The 27287-nt window shown below is 36.8% G+C and overlaps 1 protein-coding gene across 1 annotated transcript; it reads right to left on the bottom strand.

Moving 5' to 3' along the window:
• Window positions 1-3200: 3200 nt before the first annotated feature.
• On the bottom strand, window positions 3201-22713 carry LOC129261901 (deleted in malignant brain tumors 1 protein-like). Its single transcript, XM_054899926.2, has 10 exons — window positions 22543-22713; window positions 18763-19107; window positions 17251-17370; window positions 15894-16112; window positions 15054-15407; window positions 11747-12085; window positions 10683-11003; window positions 9836-10159; window positions 8860-9186; window positions 3201-3700 (listed from the first exon to the last, which is right to left on the bottom strand). Exons 1-10 carry the CDS (start codon window positions 22667-22669, stop codon window positions 3561-3563), a joined length of 2616 nt encoding a protein of 871 aa, XP_054755901.2. The 5' UTR covers window positions 22670-22713; the 3' UTR covers window positions 3201-3560.
• Between the last annotated feature and the right edge of the window lie 4574 nt (window positions 22714-27287).

Raw genomic sequence — 27287 nt, 5'->3', positions numbered from 1 at the left:
TAAAGTTTGGAGTTAATAAGACTTGAATTGAACTTATTGCGGGAATATAAAAGTAGTATCTACATAAGAAAATCAAGAAAAAAATACGGACGTGCGTCTCGATGCTTCTGGATAGAGGTTCCAAAAATTAATAAAAAGGGATTTATTTGCTAATCGTATCAACCACAAGCAAAACAAGACAAATAAAATGATAGAGAAAGACTCACATGATTGTAAGCAAAGCATTTCCTTATTAATTTTATTTTCATTCGATCCCAGTTTAATGACGATTTAACAAAATATGACGACAGAAATCGGTACAGCCAAATCGAAAAACAGTAAAATCAACATACATTGTATATACAATTAGAATCAAATTAACAATTAACTTTTTGAGGGGATACTAGATAGTATCAGCAACCAAAATTAAATCGCGAGCGAGCAAAGCGACCCAGCGAAAAATTTCGCCATCCTAAAATGAAAATCTAAATTTTGTGATAGATTTTGACATGTTAATTATTTAGGAAAATACAATTGATTTCATTCTTTCATTTGCTTCTATATTTTTACCCCTCTTTCTTTGTCATGCAAATGGAACATTTGGGGACCCCAAGCGCCCAAGTGGTTGTCAATAAAGAAAAAAAATGAGAAATTCGACTTTTGCTCGCGCGCTGGAAAATTGACCCCGAAATTTCGGCGGCTAGCCACTGCTGTGTGCATCCTTTACCGAAGTAGATTGCCGAGAAAGATGAGAAAAAAGTTGAATTTCTAATTATCTCCTATATTCTATATCTTCTATACCACTGGTGTGTTGACTCAGGTGGTAGAGCGTCCGTCTCACAACCGGGAGGTCGTGAGTTCAAACCCCGGCCGTGACAGCTGCTGCTACCCTGTTTGGCGTTCATTATAGAACCTCGTCGATCTGGCGCTACACAACGGCTGCCGGTCCCATGATCAATTGGACAGCAAGTTTTCCGAGTATTTCATTTCTTTTCTTAATTCGAACTATAAAAATATATGGATATATCAACACGGTTAAATATTCATGATCACTTTTATTTTCTTCCTGGATTTAAACAGCATACATTCTGACTCACGATATTTTTCAACTTGTTCGATTCGAATCATAGTTCAGAAAATATTACTTCAGATTTTTTTGTTTTATACAAATATTTATTCTTGCTCCCCTCCCCTCCCGGGTATAATAAGTTAGTACCACCGGCATAAATAACGTGAATAATGGCATGAAGCAAATTGCTTTCAGATTAAATATCAAATACAGAAAGGCAATGGCCCCAGTACAGACCCTGAGAGACGCACATATATATAATATTTCGCATTACTAACGATTTATCATTCATAGTAACAAAGAAACAAAATACAGAATCGTTAAAAGAAAGATATTCTTTTTGCTCGTATCCGTAAATTGAGGTTTGATTTGTGGAAATTTCCGCCAATAATAAATGTACTGTAAGATATATTCTTTTTGATCTGTATGGTCGTAATTATCTTAAAATATTATTTTGTAGTAACTTTTGTTGGTTATGTTGTTATAACTTCATAAGTACTTGATTTTAGAAAGAAAAAAAGATTTGTCATTCATATAAACCTATCGATTATCAAAATAACGAGTAAACAAATTCAAGTCTTTAACTATATACATGATATATATATATATATATATATATACATGTATGTATATATATATATATATTTATTTCAAACCACGGACTCAAACCATGTTATCTCGCAGATCTACCTTTTAATAATGGTGATGTTGAGGTGCGTGAAAACAAATGAAACCGCTGAGAAACACACTCATCACCACGGAAAAAAGAACAGTAACTTTCAATATTGTGTCATTTTGCAACTTTTGAATTTTGACCTTGTCCCACATTTCAAGGCACTGCACCTCCATGTGAACCATAATCATATCCTGTAGGGTATCATTTTAAGGAAAATTAAATGATCTATTAATTCGTATCAATCACACATTAATATTCACTAAAACCGAGGAAGGATTATCGATCAAACTCAAACTTCCAAACTTTTTTATTGGTTTTTTTGAGGGGTTAATATATATATATATTTATATATATATATATATATATATTTATATATATATATATATATATATATATATATATATATATATATATATATATATTTATATATATATATATATATATATAATAATAATAAATAATAATAAATAATGAGTGGGTGACGTCATTAGTCCCCTCATTTGCATACAGACCAGGATGTGCATATAACTTTTTTTGTGAAATTAAGCTTATCTTAATTTTTCCAAAGGGTAGATAGCTCTGGGGAACCTTGATTTAAGCTACGCCTACCATTGTTCTCTTCATCCATTTCTTTACAATATTTAAATAAAAGAGTTGCCAAAGCTGTTGTACATGTATAACTTTACATATTTGTATACTTTCTCCCATACGTGTACTGTATCAAAGCAATAGCTTTGATCCAGCTGAAGCATGGCGGCTTGTCATTGTTCTAAACCCACCTTCACCCGACAAAGGAAATTGTAATTGGTATAGTGTCGAAAATCTGTCTATCTGACGGTCAATCGGATCGGGGTCGCCCTAGCCACTAACCCGTCTCTGTGGTCTAGTGGTTAAGGCACCGGCGTTCAAAGCTGGGGGCCCGGGTTCGATTCCCGGCAGAGACATTTTTTCGGCATCACCAATTTTTCCAAAGGGTAGATAGCTCTAGGGAACCTTGATTTAAGCTACGCCTACCATTGTTCTCTTCATCCATTTCTTTACAATATTTAAATAAAAGAGTTGCCAAAGCTGTTGTACATGTATAACTTTACATATATATATATATATATATATATATATGAGTATGAAACATATTGTGATGAGGCCAACTCAAAATATGACGCAGGACACCATTTTAGCTTTAGCTTTCGTCTTTAATAAGACTTCGTCAGAAGCGTCTGTAATTACAGACTATTATGGTCAGGATGCCTACCGTATTCTATCTTCCTTTGAGAACAAGATAGAATACGGTAGGCATCCTGGCCATAATAGTCTGTAATTACATACGCTTCTGACGAAGTCTTATTAAAGACGAAAGCTAAAGCTAAAATGGTGTCCTGCGTCATCTTTTGAGTTGGCCTCATCACAATAAATATATATATATACGTGTGTATATATATATATATATATATATGTATCCTTTCCATTTTTCCTATTCCAATTATGTTTTATAGAAACCATTCAATACATACAAAATACATTAGTATTCATGATATAATCATGTTCATTTTCCCGTAGAAATGAACAGTACGAAAAAGGTCATGATATAAGTAAAGTACAGAAAATAAGAAAACAATAATATTCAACAATATGATTCCATTTGCTGTGATGGAAGGAAATTGAAGTTGATATTATTCTTTCACAATATATTGTGGGTATTGAAGTAAATAACATACTTTTAAAAGGAGTCGATGATTCGCAGAAGATCTTGAACACAGGAGGGAACACCTCTGTCTCCTTTACCGTGGCTATTATTTTCCTTATTTACTTTATTTTATTTTATGACAAATACCCTGATTAACTTTGTGAAACGCTGTTAACAGTACTAGCCCTTTTCTTGTATAGGATATATCCAATAGAGCTTGCTCCGAAGCCAAATACCAGGAAAGAGAAGATTACAATGAGAGCAATGGCCCATCCCTCAATAGGATCTTGTTCTAGAAGAGAAATGAATAAATAAATAGATAAATAGAAATGGATAGATTTAGCAGTAGATATAAAATGAATAAATAGGTGAATGGATAAACATATAGAAAGATAGAAATGGGTAAATATGATAGGCACATAGATAGATAAATAGATAGATAGATAGATAGATAGATAGATAGATAGATAGACAGATAGATAGATAGATAGATAGATAGATAGATAGATAGAGAGATATATAGATAGATAGACAGATAGATAGACAGATAGATAGACAGATAGATAGATAGACAGATAGATAGACATACATATAGATAGATAGACAGATAGATAGATAGATAGACAGATAGATAGATAAATAGATAGATAGATAGATAGACAGATAGATAGAGAGATAGATAGATAGAGAGAGAGAGAGAGATAGATAGATAGAGAGAGAGATAGACAGATAGATAGAGAGATAGAGAGATAGATAGATAGATAGACAGAAAATAAGCAACGTTTCCACTTTGCCGAGTTGGAGTTGCGAGTCATACGCGAGCTGCGCGAGCTCTAACTCGCCTTAACTCGCACAAGCTCGCGTGACATTTAATTTTTTTTCTGGAATTTGCTTGAGTGACAAAAGACTCAACAACGAGTTCACGACGCTCGCTGTACGAGTGAACCGAGCGCGAAACGAGTCAGATCGAGCTTAGTATGAGTTGCAGTGACCTTTATACGACTTTAAGCGAGCTATGAACGAGTTATCAAGATTTTGTTAAGAGTGATAAGAGTTTCATACGACCAAGGGGGCGGGAAATGCACATTTTTGGCACTCAAAGATGGATGCCGGCGGCGGCGGCGTCAACACCAAATCTTAACCGAAGGTTAAGTTTTTGAAATGACATCATAACTTAGAATGTATATGGACCTAGTTCATGAAACTTGACCATAAGGTTAATCAAGTATTACTAAACATCCTGCCTGAGTTTCAAGTTTCACGACCAAGGTCAAAGGTCATTTAGGATCGATGGACTTTGGCCAATTGGGGGTATTTGTTGAATTACCATTATAACTTTGACTGTTTATAAATCTGATTCAAAAAACTTGGACATAAGAGTAATCAAGTATCACTGAACATCCTGTGCGAGTTTCAGGTCACATGACCAAGGTCAAAGGTCATTTAAGGTCAATGAACTTTGGCAATGTTGGGGGTATTTGTTGAATTATCATCATAACTCTGTAAGTGTATTGGACTCTCGTTCATAAAACGTGGACATAAGAGTAACCAAGTATCACTGAACATCTTGAACGAGTATCAGGTCACATGACCAACGTCAAAGGTCAATGAACTTCGGCCATATGTTGGGGGTATTTGTTGAATAACCATTATAACTCTGAAAGTGTATGGATCTAGTTCATAAAACTTGAACATAATAGTAATCAAGTATCACTGAACATCTCATGTGAGTTTCAGGTCACATGACCAAAGTCAAAGGTCATTTAAGGTCATTGACCTTTGGCCATTTTGGAGATTATTATTAGATTGCTGCATAACTTTCAAAGTTTATATACAGTTTATAAAATGTGGATATAGGGGTAATCAAGTATCACTTACAAGTCTTAGGTCACATGATCAAGGTCAATATCATTTATTGTCAATGAACGTAGTATTGTATCCTTATATGAATGGTGTTTTTTTTTAATAATTATTTTATAGTAGTTTTCAAAGTCAGCACTGCTGCTATATTGAATCGCGTGATGTAAATGAGACTGCCAGAGGCGCTCCATTTGGACCTGGTGTAGTTTGGTATCTTGTTCTTTTACCTGGCTCTGCTCGTCATTGACCTCCTCTTCCGTTTCAATTGTCTCTTCCTGCACTTCTTCTACTTCTACCCTTGTTTGAATGACATCTTCTTTCGCTTTTACTTTGAAATAAACTCCTCAAAATAAGTTTGGAAATCTGAATTTGATCGTTAATCCCTCCTCGGTTTTAGTAAATATCAATGTGTAATTAATATCAATGAATGTATCATTTAATTTTCTTTAATATGATGCCCTAAATGATATGATTATGGATCACATGGAGGTGCAGTGCCTTGAAATGTGGGGCAAGGTCAAAATTTTGCAAAAGTTGCAAAATGACACAATATTGAAAGTCACTGTTCTCTTTTCCGTGGCGATGAGTGAGTTTCTCAGCGGTTTATTTTAATTGTTTTCATGCACCTTAACATCAACATTAACATGGAATGAAACACACCTCTGCACAAGCAAACATATAACAAACAAACAAACCACCACTACATAAACCACAACAAAACATGAATAAAGAAGCAGGGGCTTGATTTGAATGGATTTTCATCTCTATTGAAACAGACAAAAGAATCATGTTCTGTACTGACCCTTCATGACTATTTCTGCTCGTTTTGCAGCTTTTTAATTGAGACCTCATCCAACACTTTTGAATCCTGCTCTTTTCGTAATGGCATGATCATAACAAGCATGGTATCATTGTAGAGAGAATTAAATGATCTTCTAAATGATGTCAAATATGCATTGTGTAAAATTGGGAGTTGGTAGAAATTAATGGTCAAACTCAGATTTCCAAAGGGGTTTATATATAATAGCAAAATATAGATCACTGGATATTTATCATTCAGCTGGCATGTCAATGAGCACTTGCAACGCACTCTGAACAAACTCATACGAAACTCGCTGTAACTCGGGGTGCTCGATCTAAAGTCGCACTAATCTCGTGGGCACCTCCACTTGACTCGTAAAACGATCGCAATACTCGTATCTCGCTCTTGAAAACTCGGAACGCACTCGCGTATACTCAGATGTGGCGAGTTATTACGAGTTTATCTCGAGCTTCTTACGAGTTATTGCGAGTACTGCGATTGTATAACGAGTTTAGGTGAGTTCATCACGAGTAACAGCGAGTTAGCAAAATTTTTTAACATGTTCAAAAATTTTGAAACTGCTCACGACTTCAGGGAGAGTTGTCCCGAGCTTGAACGAGCTCCGCCGAGCCATGTCGAGTTGTCGCGAGTTATCCCGAGTTTCATGGTGATCTTTATGCGAGTTATCGCGAGTGCCTCATTTTGGCAACTCGCTATAACTCGCGATGTTAACTCGCCAAAGTAGAAACGTTGCTTATATAGATAGATAGGTAGATAGATAGATAGACAGATAGATAGATAAATAGGTAAATGGTAAACATATAATAATTCATAACCAAAATCTATGCACTGAGCTTGCAAAGTCCGGTTACTTGCGTCGAATTACCTACTTTTCTCCGAGCCACCGCGCTCAGCGGAACGCAGATTAGTGCCTGCGCCGACGCATCGCGGGACTTGCCCGGGAGAGAGAGCTCGCCGGTGCGCCCGAGAGTTTAGCTAAATATCATTTTTCTGAAATATTGACGTCAGAATATTGGTATAGCGAAAAATATATCGAGGTCTGACGTCACGCAACATCATAGTTGAAATATACTCGGTCACATGATGCTATTTGAACCAATCACTATACAGGATTCAATCTATGTAGGATATAAAGATAGATATAAACAGATCAAGAGAGAGTGGGGGGAAGAGATGAAGAACATGAGAGTGAGTAAGAGAGATAAACAAAAAGTTAAAAATCTTAATAATGGGGTCAACCATGAAATCTGATGATAATATAAAAGCTCTATTTGCGATGGAAATATAAATACTCTTGTTGTTGTTGCTGCTGCTGCTATTTCTTCTTGATTCTTCTTCTTTTTCTTCTTCCTCTTCATCTTCTTCCTCATTACTATACTACATCTACAATTACTACTGTAACTACAACTACAATACTACTACTACTACTACTACTACTACTACTACTACGGCTTCTACTACCACTACTACTCAAATCTAATATTTTAACACCTAAAAAGTGATGTGGCACAGTGGATAAGTCTCCGGACTTTCAACCACAAGGTCCACAAGGTTAGAATCCCACCGCATCACTCACGTCCTTTGACAAGGCGTTTATCTACATTTGCCACTCTTCATCCGGGTGTAGCATATGGATTTCCGGTATGAAGGAATACCTTGAAAAGTTTGAGCGACCGAACAGGGTAGCCTTGCTAAAGCCGGGGTAATATTATGTAACGCTAGTAGCATTTATCAAGCGCTATATCAATGTTGCATAATACTATTATTATTATTACTATTAGTAGTAGTAGTAGTAGAAGCTACAACCGTCAGTTCATGAACGTACCCTTAACCCTAACTGACCGAAAGCCCCCCCCCCCCTCCCGCCTCGCGTTTTTTTTTTGACCGCGCCGCTCGCTGAACGTTTCTTTCAAGTCTTGCGCAACTTTTAAAACCAAATTTGTGACGTCCGGGTAAAATACATTAGCAGTCGATGTTGGTACCAAAATTTATTATTTTTCTTTTAATTTATAGCGGTACAATTGTTAGGAATGCTCTAAAGAATATTTTCGTCCCAAAATATGCTTTTTAGGAGCTTTAATTAGTAAAATAGAGCAAAAAGTATGATTTCCTGCATAAATTGACATAATCAATTCCCATAAAATAAAAAAATATATATATGGATCTAGTGCAATTTTCTATGCAACTGCACACTGTAGATTGTGTCATCCTCTATCGTCGTGCATTTGTTTTTTCGTGATCGCGCCATCCACGGCCGAAACCTTGAGGGGGCATCCCCCCTTCCCGGCAAAATAGCCCAGTGGCCTTGAAGAAAGAGTTGCGTTTAAATGCGATTCAACATATCAAGCGCAAGTCCCAAATACGGGTGCTTCATTGGCTGAAAATCAAGTGACGCAAGATTTTTACTTGCGTTTGATCGCAACTAGCTCTTTCTGCAACAGGCCCCAGGTAAGTAAGGGATAATCATTAAGACATTACCGACCCGATGGCGTTTAATAAAGCTGATCCTAAGTTAAGAGCGACTTTCAGAACGACTGGTGAACTTTTCTTACGCACTAATAAGCCATCGCCAAAGAACATTTTGGTGTATACCATTTACCACAAAAAAAAGGATCACCAGTCGTTCTTAATTAACTTACGAACAACTTATGAAACACCCACCAGATGTCAACACAATTATACTTAGATACGAATGACAAAACTCTTGTTTGTGAAATAAGAAATAAACTGAAACTGATTCTATAACTGAAAAAAAAAAACCGACCTACCTGGATCTTCTGAGCAGGCAATTCCAACTCCATACGACGGAGAACAGCTGACATCTCCCCAAGGTCTATAGTAACAATCAGTCAACCTTTCCTCGTCACCGACACATTGGACATGATCCAGATGAACAGGCCTAGAAATATAGTTCGTATATATGTTGACTTTACTGACATGATCATAGCCCAGTTGTCGGCATGCAACTTTAGCTTCACTTTTTTTCCAGTTGGTCCTGCAGATGTACCCCCACACGCCATTGTGGTATATCTCAAGTCTACCCTCATCGAAGGTTTCTCCATCTCGTAGTCGTACATCCCCTTCCGATGGAGGAACTGAAATTAAAAGAGAATCTCATGACTTTGAACGATCGGAACGTTAACCATGGGAGCTAGCTTTGAGGTTCCATCATTAGAGATAAAATAACAGGTTTTACCTTCACCGAAACCAGTAGATGCGCCAGCTAGGATATTGTTATAGGTGGCGGGCAAGCTAGACGACTTGATGGTTACGCCATATTTTTTCTCATATTAAAATATAGATGTATTATAAAGTCACACTTCCCAGACTTTTTATACCGTTCTCTTTCCTCTCTTGTCTCCCCCTTCTTCTCTTTTCACCCTCTGTTTCACTTTACTTAACCCCCCCCTCCATCAAAACGCATACGTGCGTGGCCACCCCCAGTGGCTGTAGGTCTTGATCGAATTTCGTTGGCATCTTTTGCATGATAAAGTTACTTGATTGAGAGAAAAATAAGTTGATAGGCCTAGTATAAACAATTGTTATAGGATTCTACTAAGCAAGGGGATAAAAAGATACAAGTATAATAATATTTTCATTTTTTAATGAAAGAATTTGTCACTTTGCGCATTTCTTGTTAAAAAGGAATGAAGTATATAATGATATCTTTCCCTTTTGCTTTCGCCGAGCCTTTTCCTTCTTACTTTCTTTTTTTTTTCTTGCCAAGCGACTAAAATTGAGTACCTGGTACATCTTTGCACACGATTCCAACCGTATTTTCTGCTCCACAATCATTATTCTCGATGTAATAATAGCAGAAATCAAAATCACTCTCTGTTCCTATACAGTCAACGTTGCTTATCATTCCCGGATAGAGGGCGGGTCCGAAATCCACGTCTCCGGATTCGACTTCGAGTTCAAGTACATTACAGACCACCTGCGCCTCGGCTTGACCCCAGGACTCGTCTTTGCAGACGCTGTACCAAGTATCTTCACGACTGTAAAACTCTAATCTCCCCTCTTTGAAACTCGAACCACCCGTTAGGCGAACTTCAGCAGTTTCTGGCTCTGAAAAAGAAAAGTGACCGAATCTTAAATATAAAGAATATTTGTTTGCTTAAACACGCTGAAAACTAACCGCTTTAATATACCCATTTAAGAACAACCATTTTTGTAATGTACAGAGTCAGGATGGGCCTTTTAAATTTAATGAGATGTCGCCTTACATGAATATTATGAATTTAAAAGATATTCGCGTTCATCCTGCGAATTCATACCCCCTAATCAAATCAAATAAAGCGTGACAAATCAAAGCAAACGTTAACTTTCCATTAAAACTAACGCGAAGTAGGCCTACATGACAAAGAGATTTCACAATCATGCCAAGACGTGAAAATATCGCATGCAGAAGACACTAAGAATGTCCTGGAGAGCATTACATCCATATTTCTCGTCTGGCAATTTGTCAGATCTTGATATCCATCCTTGATTTTGATCGGATTGAAAGCACAAGCGCCTTAAAAAAAAATCAGACAAAAACATACTTTGTGGTTTAACATTCGATATGCCTTTCGTGCTATTAAGGTTTTACCTTTAAAAAGAAAACAAGATAGACCGACATCATGGTCGTGTCCACATTCGCTCACTCCCCAATCGCTCTTCTGGCAGTTCGTTAGGTTTACTTCGGTACCCCGGCATCCTACGTCATCTAGATGTACCGGTCCATTGCCTGGTCCATAATTCTCATAAGCATACTTGACATTTCCCAATCCCAATTCCCTGCAAGCAACCGAAGCATCGTCCCCAGTCCAGCTAGAGTTGCAGATTGTACCCCATCGATCGCCGTGGTAGATCTCAAGTCGACCCTTGGTGTAGTCTGACCCATCCACTAGACGGACGATCCCTTCGTAAACTGCAGTAAAATTATCATTGATCATCATGGTTGTAGTATGTAGTATTTGTATTTTTAAGGAACAATAAGTAATGGATTACATCTGAAATAGTGAATTAGATTAGATTACATAATTAGGTACCGAGTACTTTGTAGTTAGAAAACTTATATTCATAATTGACTAACTTTTAACCGTATTTCCCGGAATCGTCATCACGTAACAAGTCGTTGTTCAACCCAGATATTCAAAAGTAAATCATATATATTAATGTAGTCATTCCCTCAATGAGAGAGAGAGAAAAAACAATATATATGACGTATATAATATTGGGCCTTTATGGTATAGGGTGGGAAATGTTTTTTGAAGCTGTCTAGGGGTCCGTTTGATGGAGAATTATTAAGGTAACTTTTCCATTATTGTAACTGCCATGGAACCTTGATTGTGATTGGCTACTGATCCTTGTTACCATAGTATTTGCCATAATGGCAAAGTTACCAATGCTGTAACCTAGGAACTGCAATCATCTTTTAGTCCTACAAGTCCCATCTTCAAACTTGCTGACATGTCTTTCAAGAATCTTTCTTAATTAATGAATGCTACTCTATATTAGTTGACATCTTCTGAGACAGAATTTTCCAAATATGGGTTGGCGATCGGGAAGGAGGGGAACAAGTCGCACTCGAATTTCGGAGTTTTACAGCAATCGTCTCGTTCCCCTAAAGGGTCAAACAATTCAAGAAATTACCTGATATGTCATACATACCTTGATCAGTGCAGACAATACCAATATCATTTCCATGCTCTTCACAGTCTCCGCTGTAGAGGTCATGTTCACAATCTTCAAAAGCCGCCTCGAAACCATTACAACGTACAATGTCAATAGACTGATCAGTTGAACCAGGGCCAAAGTATGATCGTCCGAACGAGTCGCTGGCGGCCAGGTAGCCGAGTTGCCGACACACGACGTTCGCGATCTCCATATCGCTCTTCATGCTCGTTGAGCTGCAGATGGTCGACCAATGTTCTTCATATTCGTCGTAGTATTCAACACGTCCGTGCGAGAAAGTAAACCCATTAACAAGGCGAACTTCACCATGTGTGGCTAGTTTGAAAGAAAACATCACATTCGTTAAAACTATCAAAGCTGTATTCATTTTCACGGGCATTTTTCTAGTTAGCATGTCATTTCCTGATAATCATTCCAAAACATGACCTTAGTTAAATCAGAGTTCATGTACCTGACAGCGCCGCCGCCTGCGGTCAGAAAAGCGGCGCCTATAGTCTTACTGTGCTATACATGCGAGTATGGAATCTCTTACTGCCAACTAGATAAGGGGATGAGAAGACGGGTTAAATTACTAGAAGACAAGATGTTGGAACTCGGCAAGTCAATTTGTTTGGGAATGGAAGACAAGATGATGAGTTGTTGGAACTATGCAAGTTGACTTGTTGGGACAAGAAGATAAGGTGACGAATTGTCGAAACTTGGCAAGTCTACTTGTTGGGACAAGAAGACAAAAGGACGAGTTGTTGGAACTGGGCAAGCGTACTTGTTGGGACAAGAAGATAAGGTGACGATTTTTTTTGACTGGGCAAGTCTACTTTTTGGGACAAGAAGATCGATAAGGTGACGAACTGTTGGCGCTGGGCAAGTCTACTTGTTGGGACAAGAAGAAAAGCCTAAAGTGACGAATTGTTGGAGCTGGGTTGCTCTACTTGTTGGGATAAGAAGACAAAATGACGAGTTGTTGGAACTGGGCAAGCGTACTTGTTGGGACAAGAAGATAAGGTGACAATTTTTTTGAACTGGGCAAGTCTACTTCTTGGGACAAGAAGATAAGGTGACGAACTGTTGGCGCTGGGCAAGTCTACTTGTTGGGACAAGAAGACAAAATGACGAGTTGTTGGAACTGGGCAAGTCTACTTTTTTGGGACAAGAAGATAAGGTGACGAACTGTTGGCGCTGGGAAAGTCTACTTGTTGGGACAAGAAGATAAGGTGTCGAGTTTATGGAACTTGGCAAGTCTAATTGTTTGAGACAAGAAGATAAGGTGACGAATTGTTGGAACTTGGCAAGTCTACTTGTTTGAGACAAGAAGACAAGGTGACGAATTGATGCAACTCGGTAACGCGATTATCAAGTTAACTATTAGACTGTGAGTGATACATAAGAAAAAGTGAGGGGTGACGTAATCCCCTCTCTCATTCCGACCATATGCATATCACTGATTCATATATATAAATATAGATATATAAATACCAATGCGTGTTTAGTAGTTATTAACAGGATGTGATGTGAATTCCTAACTACAATGTTTTTATGTTCTCTACTTATTATTCTACTCACCAACTGTCTGACTTCTGATCCAAAATGGCACACTTGAGTTGATTCACAGAGTCCATGAATTGAGCTTCAAAGATAATATGGGAGCTAGCGATTTCGATGGTTCGAGCGATTTAGTCCGTTGATGGCGTGCAACGAATCGCGACTAGAGCTCTAGTTGATGACCGAACCGCGAAGATATTAATCACTGCGAAAGTGAACTCCAAAGTTATTGCACAATCCCAACACAATTAATAGAAAACTTGTCGCGTTATCTTGTCCACGAAAAAGAAGAAAATGAATTTGAAGCTCCTCTATGGCACACGAAAAACGCGAATAAAATAATCCGCAGGTATGTCCATAGATGAAAAGTTGAACTCGGAAATGCAATGCAGAACTATATAACTCCACTATTTAAAAATCCAAGTGTATAAATCCAAGTATGGGTATATATAAAATCCAAGAATGGTTTAATTGTAAAACCATGAGGTTTAGCGACTTTCTTCGGTAAACGCGTGACTACGAAGTTGACTCCTCGAGATCACAAGAAGAAGTGAGTTAAAAAAGTTTCCACAGAAATAGGCTCCGAGATAAGCCACGCCTTGAACTGAAATGATTGGTTGAATAAAAGTTTGTTGACCATAAACAAAAGCTGCCATTCGTTGATGGATTGTAAACAAAACTTGATTGGCTGTTCAGAAGTCTATAAGGCATGGAGCTTTGGAATGCGCGTACATGTCAAAAAGTATTACAAAACAGGAAATGTTCGTACGCTTAGAAATATGTGAAAACATGTGATTTACAAAGGTGAATGGACTTTATAGAAAATGAAGTTCTGTATAATTTGAAGTAAATGTGAAGTTGCTACACGTGGTTACAATAGTGATATAGTTTAGATTATCCAACTAATTGAAATCTTGTCCTCTCATCCCGAACTAGCCTACGTGCCTGGTTTCAATAAGTCGCCATCTTTTGTTCTTGTCCCAAACAAGTCGACTTCCCAAATGTCAACGTCTTCTGTCCCTCAAAAGTCGACTTTTCGAGTTTCAACTCGCCATGCTCTCTTCTTGTCCCGAGCGAGCTGACTTTCCAAGTTTCAACAACTTGTCATATTTTATTTACCTCCCAAGCAAGTGGACTTTTCGAGTTTCAATAAGTCACCATCATGTCTTTTTGTCCCAATCAAGTCTACTGCCAAGTTTCAACAAGTCCTCATCATGTCTTCTTGTCCCAATCAAGTCTACTGCCAAGTTTCAACAAGTCCTGATTTGTCTTCTCTCCCGAACAGGTCGATTTTCCGAGCTTCAATAACCCTTCAACTTATCTTCTAGTTAGCACTTAAAATAATAATGATAACAATACTAGTAGCTGGATTTCTAAATCGCTTTAGGATGCAAAGCACTGTATAACACGCGCTCTGGCATTCGAAGAATTTCTTCCTACCGGGTACCCATTCACCTCACCTAGGTTGAGTGCAGCACAATGTGGGTAAGTTTCTTGCGAAAGGAAAACACGCCATGGCTGGAAATCGAGCCCACATCCCTCAGATTGAAAGACGAGAGTCATAACCACTAGATCACGACGCCCTCATAAGCTTCCAAAGGCTATTCATGCGATACTTAAAGTATATCGCAAATCTGAAAATATATTAATATATAACAAATATAAAGTAGTAGAATGTGAGTGAAATGATGGGTTGTCGCAAAGGATATTGTATTGAAGAACACATATTTTAAAAAAATCTCACCTGGCTCATTAAAACAAGTCAATCGTACATTTGTCGGGACATTTGTATCATAGGTACACGATGGTGAGGGGTTACCCCAGACACCATGGCGGCAGTTACCAAGTGTCAGCTCGTATCCATAACAGCTTACTTGATCCAATTTAATGACGCCCGATCCAGGGGTGGAGGTGGTCCCGAATCGTGCCACCCTATTGAAACCAAGATGGCGGCAAGCGACCACGGCTTCGGTGTTCAAAAAGGACTCGTCCATGCAGACGGTGCCCCAGCTGCCTCCGTCGTAAATCTCGAGTAAACCTTCGTGATACCCTTCCTGGGTGATAATTTCCCCGGTAAGTCGCATTGTGCCTTCAAAAACTACAAATAAAGGAAGATTTAATAAAATATGTAACAAAAAGTGTTGAGTGCGACCGGCGCCACAATGCGTGCAAGTGTATGATTGCATAACTGACCAATTTGTCATGATGACGTTGGGCCGTTGGGCTACGACGTACTGCGTCCTACCCTCCCCCCGTAGATCCTTCGTCAGAAGGGACTCTGATTGATTTTGATCACCCCTTTTTTGGTTAATGTAAGGGAGCTCGGGGGGGGGGGGGGGGGTTAACCCCTCACCCTCTCTTCTTGATTCGCTACCAGTCATCAGTAAACGCATAACACCAATAGGTCTATATACACGAGGAATAATGGAAACATGGTAAAAATCAATGACTGAAAATGAATATTAAGTATAGATTTAAAGCATAGAATTTGAAATGTAGTTTTAGATAATTAAGCATCCGAAAAAAAAAACATTATATCTAATGTATCCAACACTTCCAAAATATCCAATGTAGCCATACTTACCATCATTTTCACAGACGATGCCTGAGTCTTCCTGATGAAGTTCACAGTCTTCGACACCCCATCCATCATTCTCACAATCAAGAAGATGTTCTTCTGTTCCATTACATCTTACATTACTCAACATCACCGTCTGTCCAAGGTTTCCACCTCCATACAGAGAGTTCCTGGTCGCTAGGATGGCCATCTCGAAGCCCAACTGGCGACAAGCAACATCGGCATCTATATGAATCAGCAAAAAGATGCGATTAATTACCATAAATTGACTGAAGACAGATTTGAAAAAGATAAAGAGACTTGTATTTATTGTCTCCATTTGACAAATGAGAGTTGTTTTGACAAGATTGTTTGCGTGAGCGACTGGATCATTCTGGTTCTATGAATTAAAGTTTGCATGAAACCAATGTGAATTTATGTTCAAAATGATCAGTATCCATGACGCATTTACAAACTATTATCAACAAAATATCCGTGCATGACGAAGGAATAAAAAATAAGATCAAAGAGAGAAGTGGAGAATCATCACAAAAGGCTCATTTTTTTTTACCAGTTTAAAATATTATTTCATCCTGTCAATTGAAATAATGTTATCATCCAGGAATAGATACACATCAGAGAAGGAATAAGCAAGAACTACACCAATGAGGGGCATTTAAACAGTATTAACGCCCGAGGTATATAGCTGAGGGCTTTAAGACAGTTTCAGCTTAAGTGATTAATATGTGGAACTAAGTATGACGCCCGAGCAAAATGATGTGATTTATTAATAAGAAAGTGATGCAGATCATTTCTGACTTATCCTGATCGCAAACTCCCTTACTGGTCATATACTGTAAATACAACGGAAAAATCTAAGTAGGCGTTCTTCATAAAAGTGCTGTGGACAGGGGACAGTCTAGTCTAACTAATAATGTTATGCACTACTATGTCATCTTTTATTATGCATACTTATTTACGTGTGTGTGGGTGAGAGGGTGTGTGTGTGTGTGTGAGGGTGCGCGCGCGCATATTTGTGTTGTAATGTAACATGTACAACCATGAGATTTTTGACATGTTCATTTCTATTTTAGAGGACTATGCTTAATTTCATAGGTTATTTAACTTTTATTTTTGTCTCCAATTTCATCATCAGATTACATCTTCATTTTTTCGTGTTACTTTACACACACCCATATTTGCATATATATATATATATATATATATATATTTGTATATATATAATGACTTTATGATTGCAATGAACTGAAATTGCTTGTGACCACTAATCATTAGTCACTAACACTGTAGTCGAAATAAATGCCTGGATACGTGCAACAAAATCATTATCATAATTATTGAGGATACACTTCATATTACATACCTTTCAGATCCCATGAATAATGACAGATAGTACCCCACTCATTGTGACGTAATATTTGAACTCGACCTTCTGATTCGATACCAACACCAGCTCCGACTAATCGGATATCTCCTTCCGTTTCTAAAGGGTCATCAAACAAAACGATAATAAAGATGGTAGTAAAACCTAATGGAAAACGCGTTTTTACGATAGAGATTATGTTATTGGTCAGTCTTATTAGCTTATCACAATATTTGGAAGTATGACGAAGAAAACCAAAGCAATTCGAACGATCTTAGACGCTACCAATATGAAAGATTTAGTTGATCTCTCACTCTCAATTAAATTATTATTGCAAGTTAAAATAAAATGTAGAATATACTAGAACATTAGAGAGGGGAGTTGAGAAGGGAAAGAAAGGAGGGGGATATCGATTTGCCCCCCAATAATTTGGACAACCTGAAAAATTCATAATAGGCAATTAAAATATTGTTAATCACTTATCATTTGTTGATATGCGGTACTTTTTCTAATGTAATCTAATAATGTGTATGCTGCTTTTTTTTCTGATATATTTTTTAATTACTTGTATTTTTATATGTGATTTGTCACACAAAATCATTAAAACCCAATAAAAACTTTTTTTTTAGTTTTAAAAAGCATTGGAAACCACTATAAAACCACTTAACCACATAATAATAATATCAAACATACAAAGTTGTCGATTTTTTTTCACTTTGCGCCCAAAATTCAGTATCATTATTAGGACAATTTTTTTTTCAATTTCCCCCCTACCAGGCAGTGCATCACACTGGTCGTCTCAGAATTAAATCCGGCGGGACAACTCCCTTATAGCGGGCCAAGTGTCCGCCAGTATATTCCGTCGAATTCACGCCATTCCGTACACAAAATGTGTTTTTATTCAGACGAAAATCATTTTGTCATGACGAAGTTTTATTTCGTACACGAAAGTTATTTTTGTCACACGAAATGAATTTCGTCGAGACGAAATGTAATTGCGTCTACAAAATTAATTTCATACCATACGTAATGAATTTCGTTGAGACGAAATGTAATTGCGTCCACAAAATTAATTTCGTACCATATAAAATGAATTTTGCTATAACGAAATGTAATTCCGTACACAAAATTTGTTTTTCTCATACGAAAAACGTTTCGTCAATACGCAGTGTAATAACGTTTAACAATTTTTATTTTGTACCACACGAAATGAATTTCGTCTCGACGAAATTAATTTCATATGGTACGAAATAAATTTTGTGGACGCAATTACATTTCGTCTCGACGAAATTGATTTCGTGTGACAAAAATAAATTTCGAATACGAAATAGAACAGCGTCATGTCGAAATGATTTTCGTCTGTATAAAAACATATTTTGTGTACGGAATGGCGTGGTTTTGGACGGAAAATACTGGCGGACACTTGGCGCCCCATACTCCCTTGATCAGTAATACTCCCCTGCTTAGCATAGCACATCCAACTCCTGTTTAAAAGAAAAGAAGATATCTTACCATTTCCATACGAGCATATGATCCCGACATCCTGCGAATGATCGCATTCTACTACATCGTCTCCCCAGGTACCATCGCAAACCGTCAGACGATCCTCTACACCGACACATCTCGCATCCTCAAGATTTATAGGTAGATTAGCATTCCCGCCAAAATACGCATCGTACATGACAGAAACAGGTTTCCAACTCAACGCAACACTCCCGAGGCCGAGTTGGTGACACACGACCCGTCCCTCGGCTTCATCGAACAGACGACCACAGACAGTACCCCATCGTCCTCCAGAGAAGACCTCGACTCGTCCTTCGTACGCGTTCGAACCGTCAACGAGTCGGACGTCGCCCTCTGAAATGTTCCAATAATAATAATGGAATGCTAAATGATAATATATTTTCTCTTTCATAATGTGCCTATTCAACATACACCCTTTAACATTTAGAAATCGGACTCATTAGGAAACAAGGATTGATTGACTGATTGTGATTGATTGTGATTGATTCATTCATTCATTCATCCATAGATCGATTGGTTCATTGAGTGATTTTTGTATTGATTGATTCATTCATTCATTCAGGGCCGTCGCTAAGGGGGGGGGGGTGTGGGGGTGCGACACCCCCCCCCCCCACTAATTTGGATATCGTCGGTATATTTGCGCTGCCGTCGGGAAAAATGGAAAAAAAACAAGGAGCGAGAAGGAAAAAAGAAGGGAGAAAGAGGAAAAAAGGGAAAGAAGAGAAAGGGAAAAAAAGAAAGAAGGAAAGAAAGAAAGAAAGAAAGAAAGAAAGAAAGAAAGGAAAAAAAAAAGAAGGAAAGAAAGAAAGAAAGAAAGAAAGGAAAGAAAGAAAAAAGAAAGGAAGAAAGAAAGAAAGAAAAACAATCAAAGAGAGAAGGAATGGGGTAGTAGACGAGGTTTTGATTTTAAAAAAAAAATTGTCGGTGTACAATTATAAATTGTCTGTTACGCAAGCGCAAGTCTGTTGGACTGACGCTTGTCGGGAAAATGACAAACTGTCGGGTTACGAATGGATGTTCCAACTGCTCCATGTACCTTGTTCTTACTTGGTTTTATTGAGTTCCGTTATCTTTGTCGGTAAAATAATGTCAAATTGCCTACTAATATCGTTAAATTACGATTATTTTTACAATGGGATCGTGAGGAGCTCTCTTAAGGCTACCGACAATAATTAGGAATTCCTGGTTTAAGGTCTAAATTAAAAAAAAATCAGCTCGCGCTTGGCGCTCGCATCATAATTTAGTAAAAAATTTGTTGAAAATGATGCTTAAATTTCCCTCAGAATATCAAAAATTTCTGCTCACGCTTCGCGCTCGCATTAATGTTTATTGAGATAATGCAAAAACATAAAAAAATAAATAAACTATCTAAGATTATCAGCTCACGCTTCGCGCTCGCATTTTGCTTAGCGAGGTACAGCTTGTTAAATTACAGATGCAGAAAATGAGTTTGTTTTAATGTAAAAACATTTTTTTAATGTTTAGTTTTCAAGTCAAACTATCTAAAATTTCAGCTCGCGCTTCGCGCTCGCATTATGCATATTGAGACACACAGCTTGTTCAATTACAGATGCAGTAAATGAGCTTGATTTAATGTAAAAATATTTAAAAAAGTTTAGTATTCAAGTCAAAATATCCACACAAAAAAATCAATTCGTGCTTCGCGCTCGCATTAATGTTTATTGAGATACACAGCTTGTTCAATTATAGATGCAGAAAGTAAGTTTGTTTGAATGTTAAAACATGTAAAATGTTTAGTTTTCAAGTCAAAATATCTGAAATTTTTCATCTCGGTCTGTTCGATTAGTGAGAAATGTATTATATTTTGATTTATATATTTGATTTGATTTATTTATTTTCACATTCCAATAACAAAAGTATATACAAGTGTTATCATTTTTTTTCTTAGCATAACATAATAAGCAAATGACATAATTAATAACATATGCATATATACAATCTAATATATTTATACTTGATAAATTTATTTTTTTCAATTATAAAAAAAAATAACAGAAAAAAATTATATATATACATATATCGACATAATACATTTTGAAATGTGGAGACCTTCATCTTAAGCTTAGAGCTTGAAATTGATAAAGGCCTCAAAGGAAAGGGAAAGGAAAATCAGACAAACAGTGCAATAAAAGAGACTTATCTTTTATTGCACAAAATAGAAATATTACCAAAAAAGTAGATAGGGAAAGAAAAATGAAAATGAGGAAGTTATAATCATGTTGATAAAAGTGAAAGTACAAGTGAAAGTGTGCGAGAGTGCAAGTGCGGGGGGTTGTAATATCGGTTGGTACGAAACACACACAGATATTAGGTATTATATTTTAACAGTGTATTTCTCTTAAAAACAGCCTTGAATGAATAAAGTGTAGAGCATATTAAAATCGTTAAACGTTATTACACTGCGTATTGACAAAACGTTTTTCGTATGAGAAAAACATATTTTGTGTACGGAATGGCGTAAATTCGACGGAATTTTCCACTGACTTAATGTCAGGTGATAAATTATTCCATAAATCTGCACCGTAATGTCTAATTGATTTGTGTGCTATTATTAGTTTTGGATTTGTCAGATGAAATTTGTCAGAGTTTCGTGTTGGATAATATTCATGAGTCACTGCAAATAGTTGATAAACATGTCCTTTTTCAGAAAGGTTATTAAAAGTATCAGCTCGCGCTCACATGAATTGCTATACAGTGTGTATAAAAAAAACCGGGACAGTTTTGAAAAGTCTATAAAAAAATTTGTTTCAAATTATGATTTCTATATTTTGATGTTAACAGATGCTCTGAAATCTTATCTTCGAAATGCAATTAAAAATAATTTTTTGTTCATGCTTGAGCGAACACGGGACGTTTTTGTCGGGGGTTCAAAAAGAGGCTTGCGCCAGAATGGCAGAATATGAGCAATATGATGATCAGACTTCTTGCTAATCAGCAGACTTCCTCTTAACCTTTTCATTATCTGTGCCAAAATTTTCGAATGAGGCTGTCAAATTTTATTTACAAATTTTGGGATTGGAGAGAAATGCATTATTTCATGGATCACTGCTGCGAACAGTCTGAAACAGGTCTTTTTGCTGGCCAGTAGACTCAGCTCGAGTAAGAAAATGTGACTAAGGAGAATGTAGAACACCTCCAAGATTCATTGTTGCCGGACGTCGGTAATCGCTACCGATATTTGGCCTCCACACCCCCCTACTGGAAAAGGCCTAGCGACGCCCCTGCATTCATTCATTCATTGATGGATTGATTTATAAATAAAAATTGATTATTTGATGGACTTTATTCGCCAGGCATGATCCACCAAGTCCAAGATGAAAATTTGTATCCAAAAAACCTTGATAGAATAGCCCGTGTAAGCTGACATGACTCATTTCCAATGGGGTCGATGCTTTTATTCAAAATGGAGAGTCTCTTTTCATAGCAATATAATCAGAAGCGTATTGAGCCCAAATTTTTGAGAAGGTCAGACATGGCGTAGATAATCTAAAGTCTCGGAACAAGCAAACCTTTTAACATAAAAAAAAAATCAAATTTTGTCAATGTGATATTATTTTATCACATCATTCAGATAACAATATACATTTTCTTTCCTTTCCCCAATGTTTACTTGGTCATAAAAGTTATGGGACCACGGCCCACATGCCCCCCCCCCCCCCATTCTGTACGACAATGGATGAAATCAAGGAGTACTCCGTGGTGAAATGAAGAACTGCTTTGAAAATGAGACGAAATGTGTCTACTCACCAGTCTCTGCTTCAGCCATGTGTGCCTGGAAGATATTAAGCATCATCATCACTATGAGCATGCAAAGGATATTCATATTTATTGATAATGAAGTATACGTTATTATGAAAAAATAAACGTGGCTCATGAAACCATTTTCGTCTTATATACGCTCATGCATGTTTGATGAATAATTTTTATCTATGATAAATTGTTTATCATTACGTTAATAATTGATATATTTCGTACTTTGATCATGACGAATTAATAACAGGATCAGTCTATAAAGTTTAGCTTCTTTGTCATGATGACTAAAATGAGGGTTCTCCCCCCCTATCTCTCTCTCTCTCCCTGGCAGGAGCGTAACAGGGATCGGTGGCCGGGGGGGGGGGGGCAAGAGCCAAAAATTTCCCGGTCATATGGAATGAAAATAATTTTTTTAATGATTGTGCGCAAGCGTTTTAGGGCAAAGCTCTCTTTGCGGGAGTAGCATGAAGAGTTTAAAAAATAGAGGGAGCACAGCATGGAACGAAAGGTAAAAGCTTTTAATAAAAGTCCCAAGCGAGCGAGAAGAGAAACTGATCTTTTCATTAAATCTTACTTAGTAATATATTTTGACATGTGGCGTAATAAGCCAAAAATGTTGAGGGGGCAAAATATGGTGAATCAGGCAAAATTTGTGAAACGTTGCCAACGAGCAAAAATTTCGACAATTTTTATTACAAAAAACAAATTTTGTGATAGATTTTGAAATAATATTCAGAAAATAATATCATATTTCTCTCTTTCCTTTAATTTCCTTCTATTGGGGGTCGAGGATTTTTTTGGGGGGAAGCAAGAACACCAAGTCCCCCCCCCCCCCTTTGGTACACCACTGATTTTGACATGATATTCACAAAATAATCTTACACTTTTTCTCTCCTTTTCTTTCTTCCCTCCTTTTCTTTTTAGTGTTCTTGGTCTTAGAGAAATTTTGGGGCCCATGCCCCCAAACCCTTCAAATTGAACGCCAATTCTATGTGGATGGGGACTGGGGTGGAGCTCCCGGAAACTCTCGAGATTCAGCCATTTTAAACCTTAAAGATGGCCGCTATGTTAATCACGGGTATATGCATTGGTGTAACAAAACATAACTTTAACGCAGCTACGCAGTGGCTTAGTAAACCAAACATTTTGAGGGGGCACAACATGGGAAATGTGGGAAAATATATAAAAAGTCGGGAGCGAGCACGAAAATGTTTGGCTCTTTGAATATTGCATTTTAATTACGTATTTAAAGGGGTATGTCTATATAGTCCTTGAGTAGGAATATAGGCGATGCTAGGGTGGTACCTCCGGAAAGAAATTCAGTAATTTGAAAAATGAACAAATGGAAAAAAATCCATAGGATTAAAAATCCTATTGCAAATTTGAACAAATGGAGAAAAAAATCCATAGGATTAAAAATCCTATTGCAAATTTCTAAATTTTAGCAAGCCTATATAGACTTCATCAAAAAAAATTTCTTCCCGTTCATTATTTTTAATCCTATGGATTTTTTTCTCCATTTGTTCATTTTTCAAATTAGCTTTTCCCCAAATTATTGAATTATTGCATGAATTCTAGCAAGCCTATATAGACTTCATCAAATTTTTTTCTTCCCGTTCATTATTTTTAATCTTATGGATTTTTTTCCATTTGTTCATTTTTCAAATTAGCTTTTCCCCTAGCATTTTAGATCATTCCATTCTACCTTCATTTTCCGTTTCTTTTTGTCTCTTTTCTCGTTCCCGCCATGAATTCCCGTTTCATTTTGTCATCTCATAAATTATTTCCCCTTTCTCACTCATTCATCAGTATTTCGGGATGATTTGTTCTTTCTCACATTTCCTCTTCCTTCCTTTCCCTCTCTTTTTCCTTACCTTACCAGCTTATCTCTATCTACCCATTCATTTACTTCATGCATTACATTATTGAGTTGGATCTCTACTTCTGATGGAGATCACGGTGTCATCTGAATACAGATAAACATTTCCTTTACTTATACATAATTGGGAAGACTATTCATCATAATGACAAAGAGGAGGGGCCCAAGAATTGAACTTTGAGCCACATTTTGAATGAGTATTTTGGATTTTAACATTATTGTTTTCTTTCATTAAGATATGATCTAAACCATGTAATCACAAAAGTTTATTTTGATATACAATTTTAAGAAATCATGCTCTTCAGTTATTTCTACATTTCCTTTAAATACTTTACAACGAGACCTAAGCAATACACAATGAAGTAAAATGGAATATTTAAAGGATATTAAAATATTGCAATCAGTTTTCTCTTTAAATGTTGATAAACATTTGTGATGACTGGCAATAGTAGTGAGGATTTTGGTCGATGTAATTAAATTGTTAAAAATAAGCATACTGTGCACAAACAAAATTGATAAATGACCCGCGAAATAAGGTTCTATGGTTGATAACAAAAAGAAGGAATATTATGTTAAGCAATTAGAATTCATTACAGCCCGATAAGATTAAGGCACACCTATATTGTCATCAGAAAACAAATCACAATCGTGACCAAATGGCTGAAATTACATCTCTAAAATATCACATTAGCAATAAGTGTGTGTAAGTCTCCTGATAGTTTTAACTTTAGATATATTGTAAAGGATGACCCCAATCTTTAACTCATTTTGAAGTATTATGCTACATATTTCGAGGTTACATTCATAATAAGCACAATATGATTAAAGTCAAGATACGTAGATTTTGTTGAATAAAAGAAAATGGATATGAACGTAATAGATACCAGTTTGATTGGGGCGTATTTAGAATGCAATATCTTTTTTTTTTTTTCAATATTCAAGACTACTATTTTATTTCCAAATAAAAAGCAAATGCAAAATAATTTCAAATGTAATGTTGTACATAAAATACAATAACATGATGTTATATTAAATCATACCCCCCAAAAAAAATAAATAATAATAATAATGTATAAAGTAGAGAGTCTATATGGAAATAATAATAATGATAGTGATGATAATAATAGCTGAATTTATATAGCGCTTGCTATTATTACCCCGGCTATTGATAGCTCGAGCTATCATCACCGGCGCTCAGTGCATTCAAGAAATTAATCCTGTCGGGTACACATTCACATCACCTGGGTCGAGTGCAGCACAGTGTGGATAAATATCTTGCTGAAGGAAAAAACGCCATGGCGAGGATTTGAATCCACGACCCTCTGTTTGAAAGGCGAGAGTCAGAACCACTAGACCACGACGCGCCCATAAATGAAGTATAGTCCAATAAAAAAAAATCAAGTTCCCATTAATCTTATATTCCTCCAGATAATTTTTGTCATACCACAGAGACATCGTTTGGAACGATTAACGACCGAATTACTCGTCCAAAATTGAAACTATAAAGAAAGAAAAGGACTTCTGAAGGAGAATTATAGCTCATTTATCTCTCGATCTTAACCCACCCTATATTAATGCTTTGACAGATTGCTTAAAAATGTGAAGGAGAATGTCAACCTGTACATAACTATGCTGGTAAAACGAAACGACCCAATCTCCCCCCTCCTTATTCAGGGGAGGAGCCAATATATAGGGAGGGGGAAACAACTTAAATGGACGTCATGTAATATTATATTCATTTCCATTCCTATTTCACATTTCCTTCTTTTTTTCACTACTTAAAAATCCCCATTCCTTCTTTTTCTCTCTCCCTTTTTCACTACTTAAAAATCACCACTGCTACCCCCTAGTGTGATACCCCAATTGTGGTAATGCCCATATAAAAAGAAAATGAAGATGAATACACGAAGCCAAATGAAGGAAGATACAGTAATAGTTCAAGCGAGCGAAATGACATTGACTGCATAATGGGGCTTACGGAAATATTACCAAGGAAAGGTTTTTAAATGGGAGAGAGATGTAGATTTCCGGTCTCCTGTAACTGATATAACTAAAATGATGAGTTTGGCTAAGACAGGATATTATCTATTCAGATATGAAATGCGACTAATTAGACCAAAAAACAAACAAGCAATAAATACACAGGGACATGTGGCATTGATCATACTGTGAATACAAATTATAAGATAATTATCCTCTTAACGTCAGTTTGACGAAAAAGGGTGCTATCTATTCAGATCGAAAATGCTACAAGTTTTACCATAGAAAAAACAACAGCAACAACAAACACAGTGTTGTACGACATTGATCATACTGCGAATGAAAATAAAAAGAGAATTATCTTCTTGACGTGAGTTTGGCAAGCAAAGCGGACTATCTATTCAGATCGAAAATGCGATAAAAGAAAAAAAGGACGCACACTCAAGGTAATATGATGTCGATCGAACTGTGAATGAAAATAAGAGAATGTAATCTTCCTGACTTCAAACTTAGGGCCTTTTCACACGTAAATCTTGAATCATCATTGTAATGATGATTGCTATTGTTATCGTGACTGTGATTAGCGTTCGTGATTCTAATCAAGTTCTAGTTTGGTTTCGCACGTGCTACATATTCGTCATTAGCCTTGTTTTTCTCTGGAATCATCATTCAAATTACGATTTATTTTTACCGTGTGAAAGGGCGGTAAAGCACCAATCAGAGAAAAAGAGAGAAAAAATAGAAGTTAAAAATTCTTCTTTTTGATGCGTGGGATTACATATTTCTTGTATTTTGGCTTGTCTCGGGATTTTGTGCTCGGAAAAAGGTCGGATTCACGAACATGGAATTCAACTTTTGTTAATGGTATTATCTGTCCAGA

Source organism: Lytechinus pictus, chromosome 5, assembly GCF_037042905.1.
Source record: "Lytechinus pictus isolate F3 Inbred chromosome 5, Lp3.0, whole genome shotgun sequence".
NCBI classification, from domain to species: domain Eukaryota; kingdom Metazoa; phylum Echinodermata; class Echinoidea; order Temnopleuroida; family Toxopneustidae; genus Lytechinus; species Lytechinus pictus.
Note: the sequence above shows the minus strand (reverse complement) of the source record. Positions and strands in the feature narration are given on the sequence as shown.